Here is a 15,175-nt window from a genome sequence, read left to right on the forward strand (position 1 = left end):
TAGTATATTGTATTCCGTAGTATGATGTCTGTTTATTTATATCAGTGAATACAAACATACAAGGAACAAAAACATAAAGCAGAATGGTTACATGATGATATTTAAATTTAAAATGGATTCAGTTACAAAAATTAAGCTCTTTATTATATGGATGAATGTCTATTTACAGATATCTATTCATCAATAGTTATTTTATTTACTTGCTCGTGTTCCAAATTTGAACCGTTTTGTATTTTGCTGTCTGTCGATTAGAATGAATTTGATAGTAAAATTGAATAGTAGTTGAGGTTGATTTATTTTCATAGTATCATTTTATTCTGCTTGATGAATGTTCTTTGGATGGATAGAAATGGATTTCTTACTATACGTACAGCATAGTCATACTTATAGAATTGAGCATACAAACCATAGAATCACAATCATACTGCAGGGACAAACAAAAGGATATTTTTTTTTTCTATCTGTAATACTTTAACAACATGTATATTAACTCATGAACGAAAATCATGTTTGAGCATAAAAGTCAAATAAAATACGTTACATATATCTTACTTCATTCAACAAAACAATATCGCGCAGGCCTAGCAGAAAAAGGGTCCACACAAAACACTTAGGAAAGAGCGGCTTTCTCTAGTTCACCGTCTATGCTCGTTTTTTCTGAGGAATTTTCTCTTGAAAAGCTACTTTCTCGTTGCATATTTGTGCGATCTTCATAGGAATCTGTAACCTTATCAGTAACATAATCCACCACACCGGCAGCTGCTCGATTGGCAATAACTCTAGCTGGCCCTATCATTCCTGTCGCATAAAGAATATACAATAAGGACCCTCCTAACACTAGAAGCATAAAAAAGAAGGGGTTTCGAAGAACGGCCATTAATTCGTTCCATCCAAGTACCAAAAGCAATGCCCAAAAGTATGGTGGAATCCTTGTTTGTGTACTCACGAGAGATCGCTTACAATCCAAATATATCAAATCCGCTGTTCTCTTAAGGTTTACAGAAGTACTTGAGACTCGCTTTCGATTTAAAATTGTCAAAAATTCAGTAGGAGTTGAAAATGAGGAATCAATCTCTTTCACGTCAATTCCAAGTTCAGGAATTCTTCCATCCGAATACTTGATACAGGAAAGAACTTGTATCAATTCCAACGTCTTGGTAACACTATCTCTGTAATCGCGATCAAGCGTGCCTGACTTTTTGAAGAGCTTTGGCATGCCATCAGAATCATATCGAAATGTTTCTTCAAAAAACATGCGCAATCGCTGCTGAAGAAGAACATCAGACATTTCAAGCGCAACCTTCTTCCGAAATGCAATCCATGAGTCTTTTTTAAAGTCATGAATGTAGCTTTGGTTTAATTCCGGTTCTGTTGAATCCATAAAGAGAGGAAATAGACGAGTAATCTCATCCGTAGCCTGCTTTTGATTTGTCAAAAGTTCATCGAGCAAACCATCCCAAACTTTAAGATTAGGCTTTTGAAGTGCAATTTCAAGTGATTCCGCAACCCGAGTTTCCAGGGTAGTACGCATTTCTGTTATTTTAGAAGACAATTTTTGCTTGCAAACAGAATTACAAGAGCTTTCTAACTCTTCCGATAATTTAAGCAAGAATTGCTTTGAGTCCCAATCAATATTAGCAATCATTAGAGATTGAGCCTCTTCTTGCATACGAGTTTTAGATTTTTCGATTTCTTTAGCAGCTAATTCCTTAAATGGTCTGTTACACGGGAAATTTTCGGCCGTTTTCATAAATGAACTGACTAACTCTTTTTGCAAAGCATTCAATTGAGCCTGGAAAAAGACATACAAAGATGTATCCACGCTCCGTAATAATTCTTGTTTCTTTTTCTCATAAATGGCGTTATTATACCTCTTAGCTTGTCGATCGTAATCTTTCATAACTTGATCAAACATTTCCTGCATACGAATTGGCAAGTTTTCACAAATGTTTCCTGGTAAGAATTCACTTTGTAAAATGTTACAAGCTTTCGTAAAAGGTTCCATAGCTTCGGCTATGATTTCATCACAGCGATATTGTGCCAGAAGCTGCTGTTGTGTGGGCAAGTCAAGATCTTTATTATTTTCAATGGTTTCCCATATTTCTCGTGTATACAGAGAAAATCCGTCTGCAGGAATACGCTTGTGATAGCTAGGATCAAATACATAATCGGGAGCATCGTTGTTCGCAAATCTTGTGCGAAGTGAGTCAACCGCTGTATCAAATGCTTCTGAACAAAGTATTTTATGGGGAAGCCCAGTAAATCCAAGGTCAAAGAAGTCGGTAATCTTAGAACTTTCCAAGCCAGGGGGTTTCGCTAGCGAAGACCAGACGTTCATCAAATCTGTCTTTATCGTTTCAGACAAATTTTCCATAGACGTAGTGCCTATGTAATCACGAATTACAAATTGAAGTAAGCTTCTTTCTTTCTTTGCGTGGAACAGTTGAAGATGGACTTCTAACACAGTTTTCAGTAAAACCATATTAGAGCCTTGATAAAGCCCTACTTGATGTTCCCACATGTTCACGATGATTACTTCACTAGTAGCGATCGAAAATAGAGCTGACTTTCGTTCAAAATCCTTTAAAGATCATTAGTAAAACATATTCCATCAATGCTTATACAATAGCCACTTATAAAAAATCTAACAGCTTTTTATCAAATCATACATACCTGATCATCACCTCGTTCACGGCCATCAGTTCCCTCTACATCCATAACAAGGATGGGAGATTCTTGAGCCTTTGACAGCCAGATACCTTACATGTTAACTACCAACATCCTTTCCCTACACATAAAACTGACAATACCTTTTGTTGTTTGCTGTCTTTTACCAGCATCCATAACATCGAACGTTGTACCGAACAATTGGTTCAATAGCGTACCTTTCATTGTTAGTATCAACTTTAAAAAGAAGCAAAAAAACACAAGAAAACCATACTTTTGCCCGTAGACTGAGAACCCAAGACAGCAACTACATGATAATTAAACCCAGCATCTGCCAAGTTTACCTGTCGCATGAATTGAGGTATATCCTTATTAAATGATTTATTCTCATCAACAATTTGCGTACAGATCCTTTGAGGGACCATTTTAAGTGATGGTGTTGGTGGAAGAAAAGTAATTCCAAAATTAGCTAGCTCACTACAACAATGTTCTTTGAGGTTTTAGTTGTTTCGAAAAAGGAATTAATGCTGTTTAAGGTTTCATTTTTTAATGAACCAAACTCGAAGAAAACAAAACAAACCAAAAGCTAAACCATAACCTTCGGCGACTTGTACTTGGACTTCAGCATTCTAACCTAAAGAAATATAAGGTGCTAACTTAAGTTACTGGCTTTTGTTTGCATTTGTATTACCTTTTTCATTAAAAAACTACGGCGTTTTATGAGATCCAAATCCTTTGACTTGGGTTACTCCTCAAGTGGTTTCTTCCACCGAAAACAGGTAATAGGAGAAGAGAATACTTTCACTTTCTAGAATTAAGCTATAAGAATCGACTGCTATTTACCTTTGCTACGAATCGGACTTGTTAGACCTTGCTTCTGAACATAATTCGAGTGATCCCTGTGTACGTACCGGATTCCTTCCAACAAGAAGCACTGAAACGAAACTCGTCATTTACTTCTCGCAATTCATCTGCAATGGATTCTCTACATGACACATGTGAATTTCTTTCTTGAACAATATATTCTTTCAATCCTTATTTCCTTATTTTGACCGGCTCCTTCTTTGAGTATAGCAATGCTCAAGCTCAAAGTTAGTTACAAAAGACTTCTATTTAAAACATGAAGCGTTCTGATTTCTTTTTGTTTATTAGAACATATCTTTTCTTTATTTCTTTGTTTTTATTTTTTTCGTTCATATATCGTTATATATATATATATCTTCCGCTGACACGGTACTCATCTTTAACGTTCACCTATATAAAAATGGCAAAAGCAAAAGAGGTGAAACCCAAAAGTGTTAAAGGAGAAGAGGGTAACAAAGGAATACATAAAGCAAAAAAGAAAACCGTCTCACACGCGTTTAGCTGAAAAACTGATCCATGACTATTTACGCAGAACAAATCGTCCCTTCTCAGCTAGTAAGCACGCTTACTTTTATTCGTTAACCATTATTAACAACTTCGAAGCCGATATTAGTGCAAATTTGAAAAACGCTGTTACTAAACAGGTAGCGCAAAAGATTTTAGAGCAATTGCGCGACAATGGCCAAATACACGGAAAATCATATGGTAAACATAGTATATTTACTATAAAACTAATTCAATTCAAGGAAAACAAAGCGTTTACGTATCCCTTCAAGATTGCCTTGGAGAGGCATCTTCTGACCAACTAATGGATTTGGATCGCCAAATCCAAATTTTAAAAGAGGATCTTGAAGGCGTAAAGGCGGACTACAAAATGAAGTCAACAGGTATTAAATTCGCAAGCTCTGGATTCTTTCGCTGTAATAATCTAAACTTGGCTTGCCTTGAAAACTAAGTTAATTGGAGTTATTAACTGAACGATAGAATTTCAAATTTTAAACAATTCTCCTAGTCCTGCTGAAATACATAAAAAAATTCTTACTTTGGATAAAGATATTGAAGAAACGAGTACAAAGTTGGAGTGTCTGCAATCTGGTTCCATTAAAAATGTTACGGAGGAGGAGATGAAAGATACATTATCAAATCATGACTTTGTTAAAAAAGGTTACTTGGAACGAAGAAAAATGTTTTTCAATTTATGGAACCTCATTACAGATTGTCTTGAAAACCCCAAGGAATTATGGGAAAAGTTGGGGTTTGAAAAAGATGAGATTACTGAGGTTAAATAAATAGCTGAAACCCTTCTTTATTTTAATGGATTTACACCTTTAAACATGTTCCTTAAACTTTACGATTTACGCATCTAGAAAAGTCAATTCATCGATTTATATATCATTATTTAGTTCATAATAATAATGAAAACCATAAGCCTATTTTGAAGAATAATGTTAGAAATTCAATTTGTTGGAAACGTCAATAGCTTGAGACAATAGGAAATATAACAAGATGGTTTAATGAATCATGTAGGTCGCTATTGGGAACTTTTCATTGCGTATACTTTTCTGCAATTGCTTGTGGAAGAGTTTTCATTCCTAAATTACATTATCATAAACGGTTGCAACGTCTTACTCGATTGACCAAAGTATTTCAGGCTTTGGTCTGAGTCGTAGACTTTTTATATGGCGATTTCGAGAAATACATAGACTTCATTTCCTTTACACTCTCAAGGATTTTTGCGCTCTCAGAAAGTTTGTCGGAGAGCTCCTTACATTGTATAAAGGTTATGGGTTCAAGCGGGTCGAATTCAACAAAGTATTGACCATCCTCGCTCTGGATAAGTTTGGATTTGTCATCATACTTTCTAACAATTTCCCATGCCTTTTCTTCTGATAGAGAAAGCATGTCAGCAACGTAGCTTATTGGTAAAGACCGAAAATTTCTTCTTAATTTATGTATCTGATGCTTTGGAAATTGTTCCAGAGAAAAAAGTATAAAAGGGATAGCATTATCCTAAAGAAATGTTAATAAGTGATTCCCAACTTGTTTTTTACTTCTTAAATAAAGCTTACCGTCTCAAATCTTAACCAGTTCTCTTTTAAAACTGCTCGAAGAGGATGAATGCCTTTTTGGTAGGCATCTATGTAGCTTTCGTAGGGAGCCATAAAAGTCTTTAAGGGTAAAAGATTACCACAAGTAGTGGAATTTATAGGATATCTCTGTCATAAAAGTTAAAACACAAAGCAAAGTAAACGTTGTTTTTGCATACCTTTCCATTCAGTCCAAGGTGAAGCAACAAAAAGCTAAATAAAGCCCTTTCATGAAAGACAGTCAAAGCCGTAACGGGAAGATATACAATCTGCAGAATCGATTAAAGGTTAGCAAGGGAAGCTGGAAGATTAGCTAGCATACCGAAAACAGCCATCCTTGAGCTTCATATAACTCATTATTACCAAGACAATGATAGGCAGCCAATAAACAGTACTCGAGTAGTAAATTGGTCGGTAGATACTATGAAAAGTTAGAAGCCTAGGAATCCACGAACTTGCTTCAAAGACACGACATGCTAATCTATATGATCATCACAATCTTTATGATGGACATACTTTGCTGATGGTGTCCCAACGTAAAGTTGATGCAGCTACAGCATACTGCTTTTGACGCAAAAGTTCTTTGAGAAAACAGACATGAATCACAGATATGGTAGGCTGTTGAGCGGCATGAGAAATAGCTTCAAGGACGAGATTGTATTTCTAAATAGAGCTATTAATAAAAGATCAGAAATCATAAGAATGCTAACGTCCGTTATACCTCTGAGTCCGTAAAATAATATTCTTTCACTAAATGATCCATTGCAGCAGTTACTTTCATACGATTATTAGACATCTTCATTACAAAAAGAGAGCAATTCATTCCTTATTCCATACCCATAATTCCATGTGAATTACATTCTTCAAGAGAACTACTACGAACAAAGTGTATAAAATCAAGAAGCAATGTCTCAGGATCTTCTAAAGGGTTAAAAGGAATTTGATGATCCATATTCAATATACAATAAATTGCATCGTTTAATTACAGACAAAGGTTCAGAATGGCAATCTCTCGTTTTGTTCTAATGTGTACTGTAATAGTTAGCATACGAATATCGAGACAAAGTGAACATCATTAAGCGAGGTTTATTCCTAAAACTTTTGATATGAAAGAACTTTACAGAAAAAATCTATGTAAGTTCTTGTCCTTTCAATTAAGTGTTTGTTATATATATAGAGATTTTATTTATTATTGAATTATACGCCGATCAAAAAAAGGCTTTCTAATCGACGTAGAAGCTCTAACAATTAAAATAATTAAACGCGACAAGATTCATCTTTATTAGTCCTACATTTAATAAGATAACAAGATTTCAAACCCGACGCAATAGGTAGGAGCCTTCTTGCCATAGCCCTCCATAAAATATAGACTCAAATCAAATACCGGCAAAACTGAAAATTTTAGTCCACCAGTTTTTATAATTTCAGACAAGGTCTTTTGGGTATACTGATAAAAAAGTAACAGGAAAAAGGAAAAAAAAAAACAAAACGAACATAGGGAACATCTGCAAACACAATATGCAAATAAAATTAACGGGAAAGAGAAGCAAAACAATTGTAAGACATTTTTTTCGAAGAATAGAAGCATGTCTTATTAACCAGCACAAACATCAGGATCATTTTCGACTGAGACTATTTAAATATACGAGAAACTTTCTGAAAGAGCCTCTTGAAAAGACCTCTTTTCTTTTTTTGAGGTGTTGCTTGTCCTGGCTGTGTTACAGGCATAGGCCGCTTAGCCGGAGTTGTAGTTTCATATGGTAAGGCTTGAAAGCTGTTATTGTTGTTATTTTTTATATGCAGCTTTTCATAATAATGACTTGCAGGTCTTTGGTTATTCTGCAAATTTATATTGGCCTGAGAAGCCCTTGGCGTAATTTGACTGGCGGTATTTGATAAAGTACTATAGCGATCTGTCTTGGGAACACGAGGCTTTGATAAATATTGATCTCGCACTCGCCGGTAACTGCGTTCGCTGTCCGAATCATTCATATAAGGATCATCCGCATTTGTATGCACGCCTGAAGCCTGCATATTACCACCTGGAAAATCCACATCCGTGAAAAAGGGACGTCGACGATCCTGCATTGTCGCGTTCGTGTATCCAATATTCTGCTCGAACGCAGGAGCATTAGCATATTTGGACGGACTAAGTATCGCAGAAGTAGGTTGATCCTCGAAAGCGTATTCATTGGATGCATATGATGTACTGTTTCCAGAAAACCTGGCAGTTAGCGGGTTATGATTAGCTTCTTGCCCAAGAACATTTGAAAACGAGGATTCTGGTTCTGTTATTTGGGAAACACGCATGGGTTGTCCATTCTTGGATACCAGTTTCGAGTCCATTGGTTTCATTCGGGCTTGTAAATTTATTGAATTCCTTCTTCCTGCCATTTCCGAAGTCTCTGAAAACCTTGATGTCCTACCAGACTCAAAATCAGGATCCGTAAACCGATTGTTAAAGTCATTGTTTGTAGGAACATCATTTTCATCTGCAAAACGAGCAGGATCTGTAGTATTTATTTCGCTCGCCCTACTGAATCTGCTAGAAGGTGAGCCTGACCGACGAAATTCCAGTCGTTGAGCTGTTCGATTCGAATAATACCTTCGTAGCGATTTTTGGGGTACTAAAGGGAAATTCGTGTTTCCACTTGTTCGGTTTTCAGACTCCAATTTAGCGCCAACTGGAACACCTACATCTTGATGACTCCTTCTACTTAAGCGACGCTCGTCTAATGATGGGAGTGTTGCTTTTAGCTCAGTTGAAGCAACAGTTAAGTTATTTCTTGCTGAACGTCCTTTATTGAATGAAGCTAGTGCCTGCTCCGTTGAATATCCCGACTTGGGCGGCTCCATGTCGCCTTCACCATGATATGCATTTAAGCCATTTTGAAAATCATCATAGTGACTCCACCGACGACGATGTCCATTATCCGACTCTACTTTGGCTGGTTGACGACGAACCAGTGATTGAGCATGGCGGAGTTTTTGAGATATTCCATTCGACGAACCCTCCACAAAATGGGGCTTATTATTATACGCCTGAACTGTTGCATTCATCTTTTAGGCTCCAACATCCAGTCAATGCCCACCAATTCGTATCCTTGACAATTATCTCTCGACGAGAATCTGTTTCTTCACACAAAACCGTTCGCTGTCGAATTGTCTCTAATTTCTTTGTTAAAATTACTTAAAATAATGCTAATTATTTACTTTTTTTGAAATTATTGCTCCAAAAGCGGCTCACGCTCAGTTCACGATGTTTTACATGCTCCGTACCGTATGCTACAATAAAGTTAAGGTAACATAAGACAAAAACATCATCATACGCAAGGTGACATCACGTTGAACAAAAGCAAGGTGTAATACCAAGCAAAAGCCGTTTCTCTACCAAACGCTCTCCGTCTACCTTATCGTTAAATCATTTTGGGTCATATAACATCGGTCGTAATTTCCAGGGAGGAGGGCTAACAGTGTATCATTGCAAAACGAGTTGGAATCAGAAGGATAAATCACTAAGTGTTTCTTTTTTTCTGTTTTTTTTTTTTTAAAATTCGAATCGACCATATATATATACATATTCTTTCGTAACTCTTCATTGCAACTGTGTCAACAGAGGACAAAAGCAATAATAACTGACAAGGATGTAATCAGGAAATATGGTTTTGTTGTTTTCTGATAACTTGCCCGCCTTTTCATTTTCAGCTGTCGAATGAAGAGCAAGCATGATTAAAGAGGATAATCAGTAGAGTAAATCAACCATAGTGATATCATATTGATTATTTGCGAACTTCTGAAGGGCTTATACTGAAATTTATATCTCGATGAAGCGATTACTGTCAATAGACATCAATAAACACTTTGGATGAAATGACAATAAAAATCGAATCAAGGATTTTATAGCCTGAAACATTCAAATACCATGTTTTCTTTATTGTTGGCTCAAAGTTCACCTATTTGATCGTGGGCAGCTTATCATGACAATTTGTTTATGGGCATAGAAAAAAAAGCATGTTAAAAAATGGTGAAACGACAAACACAACTGGGAAGAAGGGTTTAATCAGGTATAAGAAGATTCTTAAGTAGTTAGGAAATATGAAGTAAAGCTAGCTCAACTCGAGAAAAGATGGACTTTTTCATAAACCATAAATTAACCAAACTTAAAGCGACTTGTGAAAGGAATATATATCAAAACAGAAAACGGTTCTTCCTTTCATTCGATAAAACCAAAAAGTAATGAGTTAGGTATTTTTTTATCTTGGCAGCTGTATCTCCATAATTTTTGGATTTTTCAAAACAATCACTCAATCCAATTAAATGAATTAATAATAAGATACAGTATAGTTGATATGCAAAAAAAAAATAATAATAATAATAAAAAAAATGAACAATAAGAGCAGAAAAAAGTTTTCAAAGCATACGTATAGGTCACCAATTTATCAAAATAAGTAGGTTATGCTAACAACATGGATGCCCTAATAAATTAACTTTTGAAAGCAGGAACAGGTTGAAGGATCGGTTGTTTATGAAGATGAACGGGAGAAAGAACTTCTGAAGTCGTAGAGGTATGTGACGGGATATTATCACTATCCTTCGATGATAAAGGGAGAGCCTCAGCAGCAGAATTAAATGAATCGCCTTGATTCCTTTTCCTTGACTTGTGATTTCGAGCATTTCTACGGAAATGATTTGAGTGTTTCCCGTCGCGACGGTTCCAGTCTGCTTTATTTTCATAAAAGCGATTATGATTAGAATAACCCATTCGGCCATATAATCCATAAAGATCAAGGTAAGACGGTGGTAAGTAGTTAGAGTTATTCATATAATTTGCATAGGCATACGGATCCACAAATGTACAAGGTATTATAGGGAGAGATTTGTCAAACAAGGCACTATTGTCTACGTTCGGTAAAGCTGTAGTAACGAAAGGAGGGGGCATAAAAGTAAGAGAATCATAAACCCAATTATTTTGAGAAAGGTCTGGAGGAGAGTTTGAGAAACTTGCATCGGAACCCAGCGATGCACTATTAGTTTCAGCAAGTAATTCATGAACATAGCTCTCCATATACAAGGTATTTTCTAAAGGGGGAAATACAAACTGTGAACAAGCATCGTTTAAGTTATAATTCTGACTTAGGTAACGAAAAGCTCGGCGAAATTCAAGCTGTAGACCCTTGACGGTAATATCATCTGCCGTATTAGCCAAGTTTCGAGAGTTTCGAAAGGGCTCCTCAACACATAAACAGTTATTCAGTTGGAATTGCCAGCCCTTGGCACGCTTTGAAAGAATTGTACCATGACGCACGGATAATACGGAGTGATCATAATCAAAAAGATAACCAAAAAAACGAAAAAATTCAATAAATAAAGTACCAAGAGACTCCCTGTTTCTATCACCGAATCCCGAAATTAGCTCAGGATACTCACAAAAAGAAACATCTAAGTCTTCATTGAGAGTTAAGTTCGTTTGTAGATGAGGAATCATTTGTAAGCTAGGAAGAATTGGAGGGTTCCTTTTCTGTAAAAAGTTTATAACCATGCAGCTGATTGTATAAGAAGTGAGAGTACCGTTTTCCGCGGCATCATTTAGACACCTTTTTTTAGCCCAGTATTTGATCATCACTATTAGAGGGCGGACACGAGGATCAGAAAGTACGTAAGTCCGCATCAACTTGGTATTTAAAGTAGAAATTGTTTTGTTAATGTTACAATCGCATGACAGACTTAATTCTCGATCCCAAACTTTGACGATTGGAACTTTAGCAGTAGAAATACAAACGACCTTTTCCATACCAATTTCAGCAAAAGCAGAAGATATTTGGCAGGTGGTAGGGGCCGGTTGAGACGGATCAGTCATTATACATAAATCGATATCTGCGTGCTTATCAGCAAGTAAAGACTCGGTGGATCCAAACAGAACTGTCTTTATATTCTTTTCAGGCCATTTTTTCTGGAGTATGGCCTCCAACTTGCGAACAAATTGATATCGTTTTTGTACACCATCTTCGTCCAAGACAATCGAATGAAAGTACTCGTTTAACTGAGATGTCAAGTGCTCTGTATCCACATCCGATAACGGTTGTAAAGATAAAGGATTTAAAGGAAGTAAAGGATCTGTTCCTAAACTATACGGAATACGTCGACGATATTGAATACAACGGGTTTCGTACTTACAACCGCCGCTAACGGAAGACAAGTTCATTTGATACAAACTTTCTCAGTCCTCAAGGATACGTAACTGTCTATCTTCAGCTTATTTCGTAAATACCTACTAGAAAAGCTTTAGTCTTACACCAAAACCGTTCGAATCAGTTCTCGGCTTTCAAATGCGTTCCAACAAGACAAGGCGAGCTAAAACAACAGTTCAATCCTTCTAGCAGGTAACCTACAACGAGACTCTTCTTCTTGATAGCAGAGCGAATTTCTATGCTTTTATTTACGTAAAAGTTGTCAATCTCCAAAATTTCCACCAGTGTTGGTTATGAGCAAGCTGACTTTTGTCTTCATTCAATGGATAGGCAATATGGAGGACCATAACAAAGAAACTCTATGTAGTGATATTAGGCACACAGTGCCAAAAGTATGTGACATTGGCCCTTGATGTCAAGGATGATAGTAACGAGGTACCTATTCGTATCGTTACATTATGTAATTACTATAATCATCAGTCTCTACTTGGCAGACTTTCACAATGAATGAAGTGATCACCGAATCATTATTACCTCTAATGTATTGAAGCATACTTTAGTATTCTCTAGCTCTACCTTCAGAGTTTAAAGTGATAAAAATTGGACAAGCCAGAACTCGAATCTGGGACCTCTTCCATGCTAAGGAAGCGTGATAACCATCTACACCACATGCCCTTCTATTAAAAATACTGACCATAGTCCTATATATACGTTTATAGCCTTTGAGTTCAAACAATTAACTGAGTACCCTAGCCACTACTCACAATTATGATTGTAGTAAAAATCAAATCCAGCCTCAAAACAATACATTCAACAGCAACTTCCATCTAACTTTTTCTATATTAGAATACTCCCATTAATTATAGATCAAGCATTTTTAACACAACATCTATAATTAAAAGAAGTACACGTCAGAAAACGCCAACTACCCTACATATCATGACCAAAAAGGAACATGACATGCAAGAGATCATCGCCTTGAACAGATGCTATAATGCAGCTTTATCCTTTAAGGATCCAACTACTAAGCATCCATTCAGTAAGAAAGTATTATCTCACTCTTCGGGCAATGGCGCTACCAATCATCATCCGTGTTGAGTTCTGTGGCTAGGTTAGGAAACCCAAGCCGGACGTATACTATAGAAATGATCCTATGGAGTATCGTCGATGGTTTTCAAATGAGCGAAAGCAGTGGTATTTATACTATTCTGTTCACCCAAAAGCAGTCACACACCGACAAAAAGCAGTCACGAAAACAGTCATCATCAGCGAATCAAATCTGATACACGTCACCGTATAGAAAATGTTTGGGAAGTGCAACAAGATGCGCAGTACTACAGACAAAATAGTTTACGATGGTTACTAGAGCTCGGTATTTAAGAGAAAAAAGTTTGCATTTTTATGCTGGAAAAAGCTTGTGAATTTTGTTTTTCTTTAATAAAAAGTTAATAAAATAAAAGAATCGGTTTTTTCTTTATGTGTAGGTGCTTTTCAAAAGTTGTTACTTTTGTCACTTTAGGTGCTTTGACCTTCCCTGTCTACTACTTTTAGTACTCTACACCAACTAACCAACGAGGAAAATTGGGAATCATGTCAGAAACGACATCTGTGAACATGTATGTTGAAAATCTAGAGGGACATTATGCTAATAGAATAGCCCAGAGTTGGAATCTCCCCCTGTCGAGAGGGTTGAGTTGGAATCAATGCTTGTGATGAATATAATAAAGCATTGTCGTGATTCCATCACAAATGTAGGCACTATAGGTAAGGTTTTTTGGATTTTTTAGTTGTCTCAGTGAAAGCATGAACCTTGTTGTGAATATTGAAGACTACGGAAAAAAATATTACCTTTTTTTCCTGTAGTTCAACTTTGGCAATTGATTTGTTATTATAGCGAGTCCACGCTAATACTTTCTAGGTCAACTTGTGGGCATTGACATCGACGGTGTTTTGCAAGTTAGTAGTAGTTTTGAATCCCCTTCTGTCCTTGAAAACGAGGAATCGGCTGTTAATAAGTCTGTTTCAGGAAGAGCACGTCAAGCTCATACCGAAGCTACTTTGAATCGTATGCAATACTTGGGTGCTGTTACTGGTCACGTTGGTTGGTACCAAGGAACCTATGTTGGAGCTTTCCTTAACAGTTCTTTCTTCGTTGAGACCCAATATGCTTATCAAAAGGAGAGCCCTAATAGCATTGCTCTCGTTTATGATTTATCACAGTCTTGCAATGGATCTTTGATTCTCCGTGCATTCCAACTCACTCCTGAGTTTATGGCTGCATATGAAGAAAAGACATGGACTGTTACTTCTCTAAACAAGCACCATGTTTCACCCGCTAACATTGTGCGTGAATTACCTGTTGCAATCCACAACTCGCACTTGGCAACTTGTCTTCTTCACTCTCTTAGTGAGCCTTCTAAACCCTCGTCTTTGCTTTCATCCGAAGCTGCTCTTGACTCAATGGAGCGCGAATTGCCTTTGACTGAAACTTTTAGCAATTTCGATCTCAACCTTGGAGTTGGTCACAAAAAGAATCTCGAACATCTCTTAGAGTCTGTCGATGAATACCATTATGAGCAAGGTAATGTTGGTTTCCACCAACGTCAACTTGCCAGAGAGCAGGCCAAGATTCAGCAATGGTTAACCAAGAGAAAGGCTGAAAATGCCAATCGTGCTGCAGAAAACCGTCCTCTCTTGCCTTTAGACGAATGGAAGCGCATCTTTAAGCTTCCTGCTGAACCTCGTCTTCTCGACTCTTTGTTAATAAGTGCTCAAATTCGTATGTCGATAAAACAATAACGTTTGTGCTTTTACTAATCATTATTTAGGTCAACACTGCTCTCAAGTTGATGAGCAAAGCTTGTCGTTTGTATCTAAATTATCTGGTGTGCGTAACGCTTATACTTCTTAGATGAATTTAATAAAAGAACGGTGGCTTTGATTTTGTGTAGACCTGCTGAATGTATTTTTTCGTAATCTGTTAGTGCTTTTGTCATTAACTGGTAGGTGGTTGAAAAGCATTTATTTTTTCTTTTGCTTTCAGGCTAGAAAGTTTTGTCTAAGCAAGGGTTAGTTGAGTAGTACAGTAAAATAACAAATGCCAATTAAGATTTTCTTATCCACAATTGCCAGACCTTTACTGAATCGGATAGTTCACATTTATTCTAAAGACCTGAGTATAATCACATGAATACGAATCCGTTCACAAAAGTTCTAACTACAAAAATTATCGTATAACTTGATTTGATTTACTTTTCCATGCTATAATAGCTTAGTCAATATAGTAATGTTTGTTTTTATTTTGTAAAAACGTTAACATAAACAAGTTAATGTGTTCGTACTACAACTACTGAAACTTGTGTTTACTTC

General features: G+C 36.5%; 6 protein-coding genes and 1 non-coding gene across 7 annotated transcripts; 2 read left to right on the plus strand and 5 right to left on the minus strand.

The window, feature by feature from the left end:
- Positions 1-391: 391 nt before the first annotated feature.
- Positions 392-3,099, minus strand: SPOG_00697 (GTP binding protein Sey1). Its single transcript, XM_013168872.1, has 4 exons — positions 2,942-3,099; positions 2,811-2,885; positions 2,674-2,759; positions 392-2,581 (listed from the first exon to the last, which is right to left on the minus strand). The coding sequence occupies exons 1-4, from the start codon at positions 3,090-3,092 to the stop codon at positions 611-613; spliced, it is 2,283 nt and encodes a 760-aa protein (XP_013024326.1). The 5' UTR covers positions 3,093-3,099; the 3' UTR covers positions 392-610.
- An 832-nt stretch (positions 3,100-3,931) lies between these two features.
- On the plus strand, positions 3,932-4,820 carry SPOG_00696 (tat binding protein 1(TBP-1)-interacting protein; the record flags this gene model as incomplete). The annotated part of the gene is made up of 5 exons (XM_013168871.1): positions 3,932-3,980; positions 4,033-4,086; positions 4,135-4,236; positions 4,278-4,418; positions 4,516-4,820. 5 exons carry the CDS (start codon positions 3,932-3,934, stop codon positions 4,818-4,820), a joined length of 651 nt encoding a protein of 216 aa, XP_013024325.1.
- Positions 4,821-4,888: 68 nt separating this feature from the next.
- On the minus strand, positions 4,889-6,671 carry SPOG_00695 (COP9/signalosome complex subunit Csn3). Its single transcript, XM_013168870.1, has 7 exons — positions 6,456-6,671; positions 6,340-6,392; positions 6,135-6,281; positions 5,941-6,039; positions 5,798-5,887; positions 5,601-5,747; positions 4,889-5,541 (listed from the first exon to the last, which is right to left on the minus strand). Exons 1-7 carry the CDS (start codon positions 6,568-6,570, stop codon positions 5,179-5,181), a joined length of 1,014 nt encoding a protein of 337 aa, XP_013024324.1. The 5' UTR covers positions 6,571-6,671; the 3' UTR covers positions 4,889-5,178.
- A 579-nt stretch (positions 6,672-7,250) lies between these two features.
- Positions 7,251-8,678, minus strand: SPOG_00694 (uncharacterized protein; the record flags this gene model as incomplete). Its single annotated transcript, XM_013168869.1, has 1 exon — positions 7,251-8,678. One exon carries the CDS (start codon positions 8,676-8,678, stop codon positions 7,251-7,253), a length of 1,428 nt encoding a protein of 475 aa, XP_013024323.1.
- Positions 8,679-10,101: 1,423 nt separating this feature from the next.
- Positions 10,102-11,820, minus strand: SPOG_00693 (poly(A) polymerase Cid13; the record flags this gene model as incomplete). Its single annotated transcript, XM_013168868.1, has 1 exon — positions 10,102-11,820. One exon carries the CDS (start codon positions 11,818-11,820, stop codon positions 10,102-10,104), a length of 1,719 nt encoding a protein of 572 aa, XP_013024322.1.
- Positions 11,821-12,407: 587 nt separating this feature from the next.
- Positions 12,408-12,481, minus strand: SPOG_16307. Its single transcript has one exon. It is a non-coding gene; the product is annotated as a tRNA-Ala (tRNA).
- Positions 12,482-13,154: 673 nt separating this feature from the next.
- Positions 13,155-14,762, plus strand: SPOG_00692 (translation initiation factor eIF3h). The gene is made up of 4 exons (XM_013168867.1): positions 13,155-13,422; positions 13,464-13,570; positions 13,725-14,585; positions 14,635-14,762. The coding sequence occupies exons 1-4, from the start codon at positions 13,397-13,399 to the stop codon at positions 14,715-14,717; spliced, it is 1,077 nt and encodes a 358-aa protein (XP_013024321.1). The 5' UTR covers positions 13,155-13,396; the 3' UTR covers positions 14,718-14,762.
- Positions 14,763-15,175: the final 413 nt, after the last annotated feature.

Source organism: Schizosaccharomyces cryophilus (assembly GCF_000004155.1).
Source record: "Schizosaccharomyces cryophilus OY26 unplaced genomic scaffold supercont4.5, whole genome shotgun sequence".
Lineage (NCBI taxonomy): Eukaryota > Fungi > Ascomycota > Schizosaccharomycetes > Schizosaccharomycetales > Schizosaccharomycetaceae > Schizosaccharomyces > Schizosaccharomyces cryophilus.

Bases quoted from the DNA above. Each gene is read 5' to 3' on its own strand.
- SPOG_00697 (XM_013168872.1), bottom strand. From the start codon at position 3,092: ATGGTCCCTCAAAGGATCTGTACGCAAATTGTTGATGAGAATAAATCA. The intron at 2,886-2,941 runs GTATGGTTTTCT...TAACAATGAAAG, and splicing joins TTCTCAGTCTACGGGCAAAA to GTACGCTATTGAACCAATTG. The intron at 2,582-2,673 runs GTATGTATGATT...TGATCTTTAAAG, and splicing joins GTGAACGAGGTGATGATCAG to GATTTTGAACGAAAGTCAGC.
- SPOG_00695 (XM_013168870.1), bottom strand. From the start codon at position 6,570: ATGGATCATCAAATTCCTTTTAACCCTTTAGAAGATCCTGAGACATTG. The intron at 5,748-5,797 runs GTATGCAAAAAC...CTTTTATGACAG, and splicing joins ACCTTGGACTGAATGGAAAG to AGATATCCTATAAATTCCAC. The intron at 5,542-5,600 runs GTAAGCTTTATT...ACATTTCTTTAG, and splicing joins ACTGGTTAAGATTTGAGACG to GATAATGCTATCCCTTTTAT.
- SPOG_00692 (XM_013168867.1), top strand. From the start codon at position 13,397: ATGTCAGAAACGACATCTGTGAACAT. The intron at 13,423-13,463 runs GTATGTTGAAAA...CTAATAGAATAG, and splicing joins GAAACGACATCTGTGAACAT to CCCAGAGTTGGAATCTCCCC. The intron at 14,586-14,634 runs GTATGTCGATAA...ATCATTATTTAG, and splicing joins GTTAATAAGTGCTCAAATTC to GTCAACACTGCTCTCAAGTT.